Source organism: Salarias fasciatus, chromosome 6 (assembly GCF_902148845.1).
Source record: "Salarias fasciatus chromosome 6, fSalaFa1.1, whole genome shotgun sequence".
NCBI classification, from domain to species: Eukaryota; Metazoa; Chordata; class Actinopteri; order Blenniiformes; family Blenniidae; genus Salarias; species Salarias fasciatus.
This window is the reverse complement of record NC_043750.1, coordinates 816103-830795: the sequence shown is the minus strand read 5'-3', so window position 1 is coordinate 830795 and position 14693 is coordinate 816103. Positions and strand designations below refer to the sequence as shown.

Below are 14693 nucleotides of genomic sequence, written 5' to 3'. Positions count from 1 at the left end.
GTTTCTCATGGGTCTCCATTAAACCGAGTTCAAGCTCAATTGATGATTCCAATGAACCAATACCAGGAGTGAGCAGGATCACTGCTTCTCCAACACATCATCAGCAGGGTCAAACTAACCTGCCTCTCCACGGTCTGAACCCGCTCACGTTCCCTGTTAGTGGAGATCAATCCACTGCTTTGTGAATTTTGCTTCACAATGGCAGGAAGAGCCGACATCCAAGGATCAAGAAGCCACGTTGCTATGAACCCTGGGCCGCCACGAGGCGGTTCTCCCTGTGGGAACTTCACTGACGCCTCCTGCTCAAAACTAAAAAGATCAAATCCATCCTCACTGACATTCCTAAAGAAGGTACAACATGTTTAGGAATCATTTTGCCAAATGTAATAATGACCACTGCAAAACATATTTCAAGTTTGAAAATGTCCTCATTGCTCAGCTTAGATTCACTCAGAAAGTGAGACAAATGTAATCTAAAGAGCTGTAAACTCAGGACTGTCAGGGTGGATCTTCTCTCATTTTCTTTATTCCGGTCACTTCTCAGCGCACAGTGCCTGCAGACCTCAGCTCACCTGTTTTAATGAATTAAAGCTAATCGACAGCCCACCATGGTCTCTCAGTGTTCTGTTTCCTGCCAGCGCCGTGCGTCCCTGGACTGACGCCACTGCCGGGCTGGATACACACTCTCTTCCACCAACACGCCGAAGCAGGAGCCAGCTGTTGTGTTGTGGTTCAGAGCAGGTCAAGCGTCTCCGGGTGGACCCCAAAGAGGGTCCCAGTCCCAGGTTTAGAAACACTTCAGGCCAGGGGCTCTCCAGTATTTACCCATTTGGGGATTTTATCAACATTTTGTGTTTTCATTTTAGATGCTGGTGTGTAATGACCACAGCACAACAAGCTATATACAGTATACTTTATTTTACAGATATACTTTACATGGTACAAAAACATTGACTCACAGTGTATTTTTATGAAAAATACCCAACTTGCAATAGACAGAAGCTGAAAAATAACATTTAATAAATTATATAATCAATATTTGACATAATACAGAGAAATAATAATATAAATCCTCCCTGCAAAAAAAAAAAAAAAATTTAAAGGATTTTTGGACAATATCGAACAGGTTCAGAGTGTTCACTCTTCTCTGAGCCTTTATTCAATGCAGGGCTCCAGCCAGCCGCTCTCTTTCAGTGGAATCAGTGCATTTCACACCTTCTTATCCCCATTTTACCGTTCAGTATTTCACCGCTTCTCTCCCCCGCGTTCACCAGGGTCCCCACGCACCACAGGGACCTGGAGACCAGCAGGTCCGCGGGGTCCTGCCGAGGCGACGGGGACCCGGAGACCAGCAGGTCCGCGGGGTCCTGCTGAGGTCTGCTGGGTCAGTCCAGCTGTCTCCAGTGGGACGGCACGCAGCGACACACTTCCTCGCTGAAGGAGAACCCGGCTTCACAGCGCCGCCGTCTGGCCTCGCACGGAGCTCTGAGACAGCTGCAGGATGGGGGGGGGGGGGGGGGGGGGGGGGGGGGGGGAGAACCAGTTAACTTCATCTTAGACCAACTCATCTTTCTATCTGCTGCTCTACTGCTTCTACATCAAGCTCCATGACGCTCCCTCCATGACCCCAGGTCTGGAACCGCCATGCAAGCCTACGTCTCCATGATGTGATGAACAGAGACAACGCTGCCGTCAGAGCCACAGTGCTGATCAGCAGCAGAGGACACACTGGAGACAGGGTCCGAGACGAGCCTGAAGCTTAGGGTTCAGGGCTGAGGCTGCCTCGGGGTAGGGCCGTTCAGGCAAAGGGATGTTTAGGGTCAGGGTTGTTTAGAGTCAGGGTTGTTTAGGGTCAGGGTTGTTTAGAGTCAGGGTTGTTTAGGGTCAGATTTGTTTAGGGTCAGGGCTGTTTAGGGTCAGGGTTGTTTAGGGTCAGGGTTGTTTAGGGTCAGATTTGTTTAGAGTCAGGGTTGTTTAGGCTCAGGGTTGTTTAGAGTCACGGCTGTTTAGAGTCAGGGTTGTTTAGGCTCAGGGTTGTTTAGGGTCAGGGTTGTTTAGGCTCAGGGTTGTTTAGGGTCAGGGTTGTTTAGGCTCAGGGTTGTTTAGGCTCAGGGTTGTTTAGAGTCAGGGTTGTTTAGAGTCAGGGTTGTTTAGGGTCAGATTTGTTTAGGGTCAGGGCTGTTTAGGGTCAGGGTTGTTTAGGCTCAGGGTTGTTTAGAGTCAGGGTTGTTTAGGGTCAGGGTTGTTTAGGGTCAGGGTTGTTTAGGGTCAGGGTTGTTTAGGGTCAGGGTTGTTTAGGGTCAGATTTGTTTAGGGTCAGGGTTGTTTAGAGTCAGGGTTGTTTAGGGTCAGGGTTGTTTAGGGTCAGGGTTGTTTAGGGTCAGGGTTGTTTAGAGTCAGGGTTGTTTAGGGTCAGGGTTGTTTAGGCTCAGGGCTGTTTAGGGTCAGGGCTGTTTAGGGTCAGGGCTGTTTAGGGTCAGGGTTACCTAAGGATGGGGTTACAGTGGGTTGAGGTCACTCAGGGTTACTTATGGTTCAGGTTACCCTAATCCTGAATCCTAATGGTGCGTTCACACCGGACGCGTTGCAAGCGTCACGGGCGTTGCTTTTACATTCACAGTCTCAGGTGGACAAGCTTCAACGGACCTAACGCGTGTCAGGCGCTTTTCGAGCGTCGCTTTTCAGCCGTTGGCGACACGCGCTGCAGGCGTCAACGCCTGAAGTTGGGAAAATTGAACTTTTGAAGCGTCAACACGGAGCGTCATCCAATCACAGACGAGCACTCTGAGCGCCGATGCGGGCCAGAAGGTCGTCAAACCGGGCCGGGAGAGGCGGAAGTACCACTGAAAGCGAACCTCATCCTCACGCAGCTCCTGGAGCAAATGGTGGAATTCACCAAATTGCAAACGCCGCTGCAGGATGGGATGAACCGAAAAACATCGCACAGGCGCCTGACGACGCCGTTTTCTGGCTTTCTTTATTAAATAAAGTCAAGCTAGTGTCCTGATGGGATCCGCCATTGTCAACATGAAGACAGGACACAGAAGCTCCTCCCACTCCCGCCAATGAGCTGCCGCGCGTCGCCAGCGTTGCAAGCGTCGTGTGTAATTTGAACACGCGTCGAATTCCACACTTTACGTGCGTCAACTTTTAGGCGTCAGTGGCGCCCGCGATGCTTGCAGCGTGTCCGGTGTGAACGCACCATCAGACTGCAGAACATTTCTCCACCGTTTTACGTCTGTTTGTTTCTTTGGTGTCTTGTTTTCATTTCCTTGTCGATGAAACTCTGTTTCTGCCTCACAGTCTGTTCAGTCTGTCTCATAGTTTTCGGTAACACTTTACTTGAAGCACCTGGTATAACACATAAGTGTTTATAAGTAGTTATAAACACTCATAAATGATCATAATGCTTTATAACTCACTATGCAGCGTAGGATTAGGATTAGGATTAGGATTAGGATTAGGGTTAGGTCGTGGCATTGTGATCATCTATGAATGTTTATAACTGTAGCTACACGTGTTATAATGGCATTATAATGCTTTTTAAATGTACTTATAATGTGTTATACGGGGGGCTTCAAATAAAGTGTTACCTAGTTTTCATTTCTGTGACATCTCCTGACGCTGGCCTGACTCTGTACTTTCAGGCAGATGTTAAGAAAAAAAGCTTCTAAACTCCATTAAGGCCATTCTTTATTCACCACATCCTCACAGAGCCCGGGACTAATTCAGACATTCTAGATGATTTCCATTATGTGTATGAGAATAAAGCAAATGATTCAAAGAAAAAAATGTTTTTTTTTACATTTTTTTTCCTCAAAGTGACTTTGAAGGTGAAACCACTGATAACTGTTTTTTTGACTATATTAGAAACAAATCACTTTCCACAATGGGGCATTGTCCAAACAGAACCGCAAACTGCAGGTTTATTACTTCTGTTTTCTTTAACAGAAATGTAATGGTAATTAAACCACCACAAGTAAGAAAGTCTCCTGTGGTTCTCCAGGTTTCTACCCGTTTCTTTGTTTTGTTTTTTATATATTTTCTGTAGTGTATCTAAGATGTGACAGTTAAATGAGCAGCTTGAATCTGTTCCTAACATTCTTTAAACAGAAGGTTCCTTCCTGTTTAGAGGAAGGTTCTCCTTCCCTCCGTCTCCTCGACGTCTTCAGTGGAATTGTTTTTTTCTCTGTAAAAGTGCTTCTAAATGACTGAAATGAATTAGAAACCATATAAATAAAACTGAATTTAACTGATGCACCTCCAATGGATGTATTTGAGACTTAGCACCTATAACACAATAAAAGAATGTTTGAAGGGACAGGGAAGACGTCCTCCGCTGCTGGACAGAAGGTTTCAGATATCCACTAGTCAAAGACTGAAAACAGAACAGATGCAAGACTATTCCAGATTGTAGTTTGGGTGAACTGTGCTTCAGTTCAGTGTGCACTGAAAATCTCATGACCTTTATTAAAAGCTGCAAGGCTTCAAAACCTTTGGCAGAATATAATTCAGAATTTAGAATCAGCTGAATATGATGAATACAGTTATTTATTAACAATAACCGTCTCTCTTAAAGCCTGATGAAGTCCAGCTCTCGGTGTCGGCCAAACTCCAAACAGTCACACAGCAGAGAGAGAAGCTTCCAGTGTGACTGCATCAGGCTGTGGTGAGTCCTGTCACTGTCTGGAGACGTCAGGAGGACGGAGGACGGCTCAGCTCCAACAGAAACATGGATCCATTAGGGACGACACACACACACACACACACACACACACACACACACACACACACACACACACACACACGCTGGAGTGCTACTACAAAGTTGTACTCATAAATCACTCTTAAACAGGGTCACGAGGGGTCGAGACTGGATGGGATGGGAGTGCGTGTGTGTGTGTGTGTGTGTGTGTGTGTGTGTGTGTGTGTGTGTGTGTGTGTGTGTGTGTGTGTGTGTGTGTGTGTGTGTGTGTGTCAGGAGAGGAAATGGTTAAGTGCCAGCTGGGAGAAGCCATTAGCACGCCGCGGTCTTGGATTACAGGCCAGGTTCACCGCAGCATCCAGCTCAGCTACAGGCGACCGTGAACATCAGCAGCGAGATCTTAGCGGTTTGACCACAGAAACACGAGACCAGCTCCAGCTTCAGAGCTCTTCACACACCTGCCGTCATAACATTCAGCCATCCTTCATGTCTCTGATTAAACCACAGCATTAATCAGTCAGGAGACCTTCTACCAACACACCTGCAGCACATCAGCAGCTGGTTTCAAAGACAGAAATCCTCCATGTCAACACGTTCCAGTGTTAGCAGTTAGCATTGAGCGGGCAGCGCAGGCCTCCCTCTGCTGCCACACACCAGTAACTGATGACCTGACTCTAACCAGTGGGCGACAAAGACCCTGGAGGATCCATCGGTGCGTCTCGTGCACATGGATCTCTCCCAGACTCAAAGAGCAATGGTAGAAAGTTTAAAAACTAGAAAGCCCACTGCAGTTCAGGAGAAACAATGTTAGAATGAAGTTCACCAATAAAAGCAGTGGGGAGTCAGCTGGTGAAATGCTTCTATCTGCTGCTGCTGAGGACTGAGCTGATCTGAACCCCCTTTTTAAATGCTGTAAAAACAGAATCATGAACGGTATTGTTTCAGTTTCCAGCAGTCTGAGTTCGTCTGCACGTGGACAGAGCCTGTTTCTTCCAGACCTGGCTGCACAGGGACATTTTGACAGATCGGAACAGGGCTAGAAAAGGATGTACAGACTGATCTCCTGTCTGAGGCTGTTGCTCCCTGACGCGTCGACCCTTCCCTCTGCTGCTGCCGTACCTGCAGGTGGCCTGGTGGAACCTCCGGCCCTTCAGGAAGCACTTGTTGGGCGACTCGCTGCATTCGCAGGAGCACTTGGTTCTGTTGAGCGGCTGGTGCCGGGGACACGTCTTGCTGCAGCTGCACTGACAGGTGTCCCTGTTGAAGACGTGGTTGGGCTGGCAGAGGGCGTCGGGCGGCGCGTCGCAGACGCACCGGCAGCTGCCGGGGTCCAGGTGTCGGTTCGGACCGCAGTCACGGCTTTGATCCCTGCGCCGACACACACACTGACAGCTGTCCACGTCCAGCTCTTTGTCCGGGCCACACACATCTGTGGAGAACATGTCTGTGGAGACGGAGGGGACAGAGGACAGAAGACAGCAGAACAGATGTTAACGGGTCGGTTTTAACCTGCGCCTTAAATCATCCGTAAAAACAATTATTGATCCTTTCTTCCCTCTTGACTACTTCGTCAGGGTTCCTTGTTCACTAACAGACTGGCTTCAATACTTTTGCCTCCCTGGGCCTTTCCTTTGTCCACATACTCCTCATTTTCAGTTCATTAGGTTCATTTGGGTTAGCTTGGCTGCTGCTATAAACTGGAGATATGAACTCAGTAAGTCACCGACTTTGGTTCTCATCTTTGTTTTATTAAAAGTGGGTTGAAACTGACCCAAACAACACAAAGGTGATCATTCTCACCTGAGCAACATTTCATTCTGTTCAAGTAGAAGTTCCGGACGACGTCAAAACACAAATTCATGGAGTACTTTCATGCATTTGAAAGTTTGACAGAATCCACAGTCACTGCAGGGACTCCACCAGCAGGAAACCAACAGAAACATGATGATGAGTGTGAAAAACCCAGAACCCATTCATCTGGCGGAAAGCCTTTAAAACCCACAAAAGTCCTTTAAAATCAAATTAGCGGGTTTGATTTGATTTCTAAATTTGGTTTAGGGAAAGAAAATAACAGTGTGTGAGAAGCCCCTCCTGCTGTGGTCCACAGATAATTTGCTGAGGCCTCGTTAAACACGACGTGTTTGTATTCGTTTCGTCTCCATTATCAGTGGAATCTGTTCCTCTGAGCACTCCACATTCTTCTGCCGCGCATTTGTTTACACTGTATCCACTGAGTGTTATCATAGCACCACACACACACACACACACACAGGCATAAATACTTGTCATTGACCGCATGAACGTTGGGCTGTTGCAAACAGGGACACAAAACGTGTTTGTGCAGTGTGTAGTGTGGTGTGGTGTGTGTGTGTGTGTGTGTGTGTGTGTGTGTGTGTGTGTGTGTTCTTGTACATACACAACAGTGAGGACCAGATTGAGTTTTAAACCAACAGAGTGAGGACATCCTCACGTTTGGGTTAGAATTATCTTAAGGTTAGATTAGGGTTGGGTTCAGGTTAGAATTAGGTTCAGAGTATGGGTTAGGGTGAGGCATTTCATTTTGAAGTTTGAGGTTCGTGTAAGGGGCGAGGAAAGGGTTTTAGGGTTACTTTAGAAGTACAAATGTATGTGTGTGTGTGTGTGTGAGTGTGTGTTCCCTCACATTCAGGAACACAAAAAGACAAAGACCGTGTCCAGGACTGACTTTCTGATATATCAGCATCTGGCTGTGTAGAACCTGAGATCTGCTGTTTGCCCCCTGCTGGGACCAAGAGGAACAACAGGCTGGAATTATTGAGTAATGCTGAATAACACAGCTAAAGTTATAATCAGCTGTGATTCCCTGACAGAGATCAGCGGAGACAGCAGCTGCGTCCACCTCTAAATGCTGCTGTTGCTGCTGAACGATGGCTGGAATCAAAGGCTGGTGTTGGAGACATGAGAAGAAACAACAGTGGGCGTCCTGCAGCTCGCCGGTCTGGGCAGCAGCGTCGGTTTCCTCCTGTCAGACCTACCGCACACCAGCAGCTGGAGTTGTTGTTTTTCCCCTTTTTTTTCTGGACGACTTCAGGAAGAAATAATCAAAAAGCTTCTTCTGCTGTTTTGTGAAGATACAAGCAGAGATTTGGGAGCAGACTCACCGAGGTGCTGGAGGGCGGGCCGGGGAGGGGTCAGGGGCGGAGGGGGGGGGTCGTACTGCACGCCGGACGCCACGTCGGTGCACCGGCACTGCCTGCTGCCCCACACCTGCCCGGGAGGACACGTGCTGTTGGCGACCGGACACCTGCAGGGAAGAAAGACACACCAGGCAGACACTCGTTAGGACTTTGTTTGACGGGTGGTTTCGTCCGTTACGTCCTCATTAAGGCCTTTTCATCCACAGTCCTGCTGGTCGGCAGCAAAAACAGTAATGTGGTGCAAACACAGGCGGTTCTCCGGTGATGAACGGAGCAGAGCTGGACCATCCAGGTCGGACTGTGCCGACATGTTAGCCACTGGATGCTAACGCCACTACACCCTTTGCTATTTGTCTGTTTCTGATGGTTCTAAAACGAGGCTCAGTGGACACCAACTGAAATTAAAAAGATCGTCGAGGTGATCGGCTGAATTTGCCGATACCTGATCAGTCATAAATCGCTGAAATTGGCCCTGACCAATCGGAACATCCCTAAAGGACACTGGAACAAATCTCTCTGGGTCCAGAATGGCCGGACTGGATCAGCTGATCCAACACATGCTGTCTGCAGTGAGTCTGGCTTCACTGCAGTGATCGGTCCATCGGAGGACACACACACTGCTGTGGTCTTCACTCAAACATCTTTTACATCTGTGCTCACCAGCAGAGCCTGAGATCCTGGAGCATGACGCTAGCAGAGCTTCTTCCCTGAGAGAACACCTGAAGCAGCATCCGGGGCTTTTTATTACATGCTAGTTTGAATTTGACTGCTGGCAGTGACCACAGGCTCCAATATGAACAGCAGAAATGAATCTCCATGTCACGAGTCTGCAGGGATGAACCGGTGAAATGTTCAGCTGGATGGAACTCGTCTGAAACGTCCTGCATCAGCTGAAAGCTCCGGAAATGATTCTGAAACACAGTTCATTTGATTTCTGTGTGTGTGTGTGTGTGTGTGTGCGCGTGTGTGTGTGTGTGTGTTTGTGTTTGTGTGTGGGTGTGTGTGCGTGTGCGTGTGCGTGTGCGTGTGTGTGTGTGTGTGGTTCGCCCTGCCCTCACCCGGCAGCCCAGATAAGCCAGACTGTGGACAAATAAACACCTTGATCAAAGAGGCGTTAGCTGGGAGGCTCAGTCGGCCGGTCGGCAGAGAGCAGGAGGAATCTGAGGATTATCTCTGATAAGACCGAGAAACGTTTCCTCCTGCCTCTGGAGTTTCCACAGCCTCACACATTTGAGAGCAGAAACACTCCTCTGTGCTGTTGGAGCTTCTCGCAGCATGCATTTGTGGGATGTGCACGGCAGGCTGAGATCACTCAAACCGCTCACGATCTGCAGGAACTGAACTCCATCCAGTGAAACTCCTCTGTGCACGTGAACGGCTGTAGATCACGGCACAACCTGAATCACGTGGAGCTGGAATCATCCTGCTGCTGAGACCGGATGCACCAAAACTCTTCATGTGAGACGGAGGCTCAGTATAGAGATGGATCTTGTGGATCGTGAAGCGGTCCAGAAACATGGAGTCGCTGATCAAAGCCCGTGGCGGTGAGCAGCGTCCTTCAGAGACAGACGTCCTGCTGGAGACAGGCTTCACTGCCGAACCAGCAACACTGAGGAGCTGGAGGCTGAGCTGGAGGTGTCAGACAAGCAGGTGAAGGCTGAAATCCACACTGTGTGGATTTATCCAGAGAGCAGCTGTTTTACTGGCGTAGAAGCTTTAGTTGATTTAATTTATCGATTTTCCTTTGCTGCCTGTCCTCCAGGCTGAAGATGACAGGACGTTAACAGCGAAGCAGCACAACGCAGCAACATTTGCTTCCGGTCTCCCTGTCGAAAACAAAGGTTTGTCTCGAATGTAGACTGAAAAATGAATTTCTGAATCCCCTCATGCCTTCATGTCGTTGTTTTTACCTAATCAAACACACCATGGATTGGACCCACATCCGTCTGTTTTCTGCCGCTTTACTTGTAAGATTAACTATTCTAACTCCTGCTCAGGTCTGTCTCCATACACCAGCTGAGTGTTGCTCCAATCCAGATTGTGCTGGAAGGAAAGCGGGATGTGTTCCAGTAACTCACGCTTGTTGGAGACGGTGGACGTCGGTCCAGACGTGGATCCAGCCTGACTGTATGTTTAACACCGAACAGTCATTTCATTTAAATCAGACAGAAAATACACTAAATCAGACAAACTACAACACCAAGGTAAAATGTGCCCCAAAAACAAAAAAAAAAAAAAAAAAAATGTGCCCCATCAATTCAACATGGATCAATTGTTTTTTTCAGGATTTTTGATGCTTTTGCTCGTTTTGAATCTGTTGCCTAAAGCCCGCCACACACTACAGGATTTTTTCAATCTTCCCCGATTCAGAGACACACTACAAGAGGACAGAGGACAGATGGCACCCCATCTTCCTCTCCTGATCTTCTAGTGTGTGTGTCGCTCTGGAGCAGAACACACACCAGCAGATTCTTCAGCCGAGAATCGGCTCCTCTCTCCTCCAAATCTCACGTCGCCCAACGTGACTTTGTGCTGTTTTCCTTCAGTCCTGTGTTTAACATTCATCTCCACTTTAAATAATAAGCAGAGAACTCATTCATTCATTCATTCAGTTCATTCATTCACATCGGTATTGCTCTGTCAGCCCCCCCCCCCCGCGCAGTTTCAGATCACTTTCTTATAATTTTCTCTCCACATTTGATAATAATTCAGCTTATTAATCTGTGTTTTTTTTTTTTTGTGTGTGTTTTTTTGTTTTTTTACTCTTGAGTCCCGAGTGGAGCAGTACAGTAGAATAAAGTTATTAGCAGTACAGTCAAATAAAAGCTACTTTTTTAAATCACCAAACATCTTTAAATCATTCTTTTTGTCCACAGATTTGATAGTTTACACCAGAATAAAAACTCGTTGAGCCTTGATCAGGTCAGTTTCATTACAGTCCGCTCTCTGAAGGCACGGGGTCAGCCGAAAGTATTTTTTTTTTTTTTCTTTCTTCCCCATTCTTCCGTGATGGTTAATGACGGAGATTAATTAAAACATTGGGATTATTGCAGGACTGGCGGAGATGCAGATATTAGATCGGAGTTTGGGTCTGAATGGAGGATCCAGTTCATCCAGCAGCGACAGGATGAACCATCACTTCCTGTACAGCTGAGTTTAGAGCTCTGGCTTTTCTGTTTCACTGTCATATAGTGAATATATTTCACAGACATATATTCATCCAGCTCTGACAGCTGAGAGGGGATTTTTTTAAACAGCGGCACCTTGATGAGACGGAGCTGTTCAGCCAATCAGGGAGCTTTATTCCGAGGGTGTGGACAGCTCTACTCGGAGCTGATCGGCGCCTCTCAGAGCTCCACACACCACAGGATCTGCGATCGGAAATATTAAACATGTTCATTATCTACAATCCCCCCTTCCGACGCCTCCCGAGAGGCTCCGACCGGAAAACATCTCTGGGAACACACCACACACTACAGGAAGAGCGGACCCGAACTCATTAGCATACTCCCGACGATCGGACCCTGTCGGCTTCGATTGGGAGGAGAAGATCTGGGCAACATTCAGCCCGATTATCCTGTGGTGTGTGGAGGCCTTTAGAAATGACGCTGCTCACAGGTCCTGCCCTGGCAGCCAGTGTCTCACGGCCTTTATGAATGAACCTGAGCATCTCTGAGCGGGCTGGACATGTGGTGCTAACGTCTGAAAACTTCTCCTCCAGCGCCTCCAGAGCTGCAGCTCCAGTGCGGAGCTCGCAGAGCTCAACGTCCATGAAAAGTGATCCAACGAAGGAAAAGTGGCGGCCTAGCATGCTCACTCTCATGGACACGTGAACTCTGAAGGCAGCAGCTTCTCGATAATGAGACATCACTCAGTAAAGATGCTGCAGGAAGGGTTGGAGGAACACCAGTTTGAAGTGTTGAGCTGGACCGTCTGAGAGACGCAGTGGACAAACCAGCCCAATGTATGGAGGACTCATTCACACCCCGACTGTCAGATCCAGATCAATGAGACCTGAGCCGGAGTCCTGAAAGAGGAGCCACACACTGCACACACCACAACACACCTGCAGAGAGAGAGAGAGAGAGAAAGAGAGAGGAGAGAGAGAGAGAGAGAGAGAGAGAGAGAGAGAGAGAGAGAGACAGACAGACAGACAGACAAACAGAGGGAGAGAGAGAGGAGGAAGAGAAGGCAGTGAAAGATGGAGGGATTCTGCCGGGTGAGTTCTCTCCCTCTAATGTGAAGCAGACGAGTGTTTCCTGTGTGAGTGTGTTCTCCATGATTTGTAGGTGTGAAACTCTCAACAATGCGTTTCCTCTTCCAGACATAATCCGACACGCCGCGTTAGACTTCGCCAGCCTCTGTGAGTGTGTGTGATTAACATAACTTCTGCCAAAGCAGATTATCATATTACTGCAGGTTGCATTCCAGGGAATCAGTGCTGCTCAGAGGAACTCAAGCAGAAGAGTTTCACTGGAAATGCAACAGTATTCTACAAAAGTGAAACATTCAAATTAAAACAGAGACAGCTACTGTCTCGCTCTCTTTGTTTTTGCTCCTTGTTCTGTTCAGCCTCACGTGACTGCTCGCCTTTCAGCGTCAGAACAGGTTCTGCTCCGGCAGCAGGAACCAGCTGGGATTTTCCTCCTGCTGCTACCGGCACAGTGGGACCCAAACACTACGATGGGTCTTCACAGGTCCTTTGAAAAACATTTGGATTGCTGCACATCATGTGGGAGACCACCCACAGCTTCACCCTGACTTCACAGGAGAAGGCCCGTCCTGAACGTCCTCTGTCCTGTTTAATCGGCTCATGGTGTCGGATCAGCTGTACGCCGGCGTTCTTCCTGTCTGTCAGGAGCTATGAACAGAGAGGTGTGCTTGTGTTGACGTTTCTGTCTTCTTGGCAAATGGAATAAGACTGAGACAATATAAACATTCATACATAAAATCGAGCAGTTCTTCTCCCAGCGGTGAAACAGAACGGGACGTTTGTGTTTTTCTAACCAGAGCTTGCTGGACAGGTCCAAGGTGTTACCAGTATCAGAGAACTCGTCTCTGAGGGGGTCTGTCTCATTAACATGAAGTCTGTCCATGGAGATGAGTCCGTCCCGATGGGAAACCGCCAGTGGCCGATCCAGGATCTGTGGGGAACGTTGATGGTCTGGCCTGTTTCATGACGTTGGGCTCTGCAGTGAGTTTGTCCTCAGTTGGTTTCGGAGCGCTGGTCGTCGCAGCTCGCCGTCACGTCTCTTCATCAGTTCCTTCAGCTGAAGAGTTTGATCTTGGCGACGACGGACCGGCTGTTCTGGCGTCTGCCTCCCGCGCCGAGGACACGGGCCGAGGTGATCTTGTTGATGGAGTCGGCGTCGGGTTGAGATGAAGCCTCGCCGTCCTCGTCCACCTTACTTGTCCATGAAGGCCTGCAGGTCTGATGAAAGCTCTGGGTTCAACAGCTTTGACAGCATCAGGTCTTTCAGGTGCTCTCCATCTCCAGGTTCAGGGTTCTGGTCGGTTCTGGCTGGAAGCAGCACTAAGTATTGTTGCAGCTCAGCTGTTTTCAATCTTCACATTCACTTTTCTCTCATCGACTGTTCAAACATCCAGAGAGCATCTGAACACTGAGGGCCGTGAAACTTGTTAGAACAAAGTCTTTCAACAGGCATTTCTGGACATTTGCTGATGATTTGCACCTGCAGTTGTGGACTCTCTGCTCCATGCTATTTGAAAAAGTGCCTGTTCTTTATAGAATCGATTCAAATTCTCTCCACAGTCTGTCCAGATTCTGTCCATGCATGAGAGTGTGTCTTTCCCAGAGTCTTCTTCAGATCCGGTGAGATCCATTAGCTGACATTCCTTCTGGACCAGGTCATTGCTCTGCGGTGCTGTAGCGAACCTCTTCCACACACACACACACACACACACACACACACACACACACACACACACACACACACACACACACTGGGGTGATGAGGGGTTGATGCACTGGCGAGGTTTACTCTACATCCACTTCAGCCTCAGTGGACCACAGTGTGACTGTGCTTCATCGTGTTCATTCACACGTTTCACAGGAAGGACGGAGAGGTGGTGAAGTGACAGACGACACCATGAGATTCAGATGAACACAGCTGGAGATCTGTGGACGCCTCAGACATGACGGCATCTTCCTGACAGCGAACTGTGAAGGCCGGACAGGTTGTAGAGTCAGAAACTGCTTACATTTAATGAATTAAGACAGTGGGAAACAATGGAGAAAGAGAGAAATACCTCAAGACAACATGGGAGAATTATTGCATATTAAAATTCTTATTTTAAGCTGCAGGTGAGCTCAAAGCTGCGCAAATGCCAAAGTCTCCCGACCTGATAATGAATCTGTCAATAACCCTAACCCTTACCCTAACCACAGTGGCTGATAACGACAGGATGTGAATTGCCAATTTGCAACAATAAAGAACATTATCAGCCACTGTGCTCACTGTTTCAGGTGAGAGGTTGGTCTTTATGGTTTATTTCAGATGTAAAGGTGGCAGGAGTCGTGTTTTTAGGTCAAATGCCCGCGGTTTCTCCTGATGCCCCAAACCACTTGAAATGAAACGTCTGTAAATTTACAAAAATCTTCAAACTGTAAGTTGAAAAAGTAACATAGCCTTGGATCTTTAACCAATCTGAATGCTTCTTGACTTCTAACATCCTGAAAGAATTAAATTCAGTTTCAATACAAAATAAAGAGTTTGATGGAAATGTTACATCTCCTCTTGTATATCATGATTAGGGTTAAGGGTGCTATGATCTTCATTCTGAATGAAAGG

The 14693-nt window shown here is 47.9% G+C and overlaps 1 protein-coding gene across 1 annotated transcript in view; it reads right to left on the bottom strand.

Annotated features, from left to right (window-relative positions):
• Positions 1-1146: 1146 nt before the first annotated feature.
• Positions 1147-14693, bottom strand: part of vegfc (vascular endothelial growth factor c) — a 50197-nt gene continuing 36650 nt past the window's right edge. The window contains exons 5-7 of the mRNA XM_030094443.1: positions 7846-7988; positions 5825-6149; positions 1147-1494 (exon numbers count right to left, since the gene is read on the bottom strand). Of these exons, the coding sequence (XP_029950303.1) occupies positions 1386-1494; positions 5825-6149; positions 7846-7988 (577 nt within the window). The 3' untranslated portion in view covers positions 1147-1385. The remainder of the gene's footprint in view (positions 1495-5824; positions 6150-7845; positions 7989-14693) is intronic.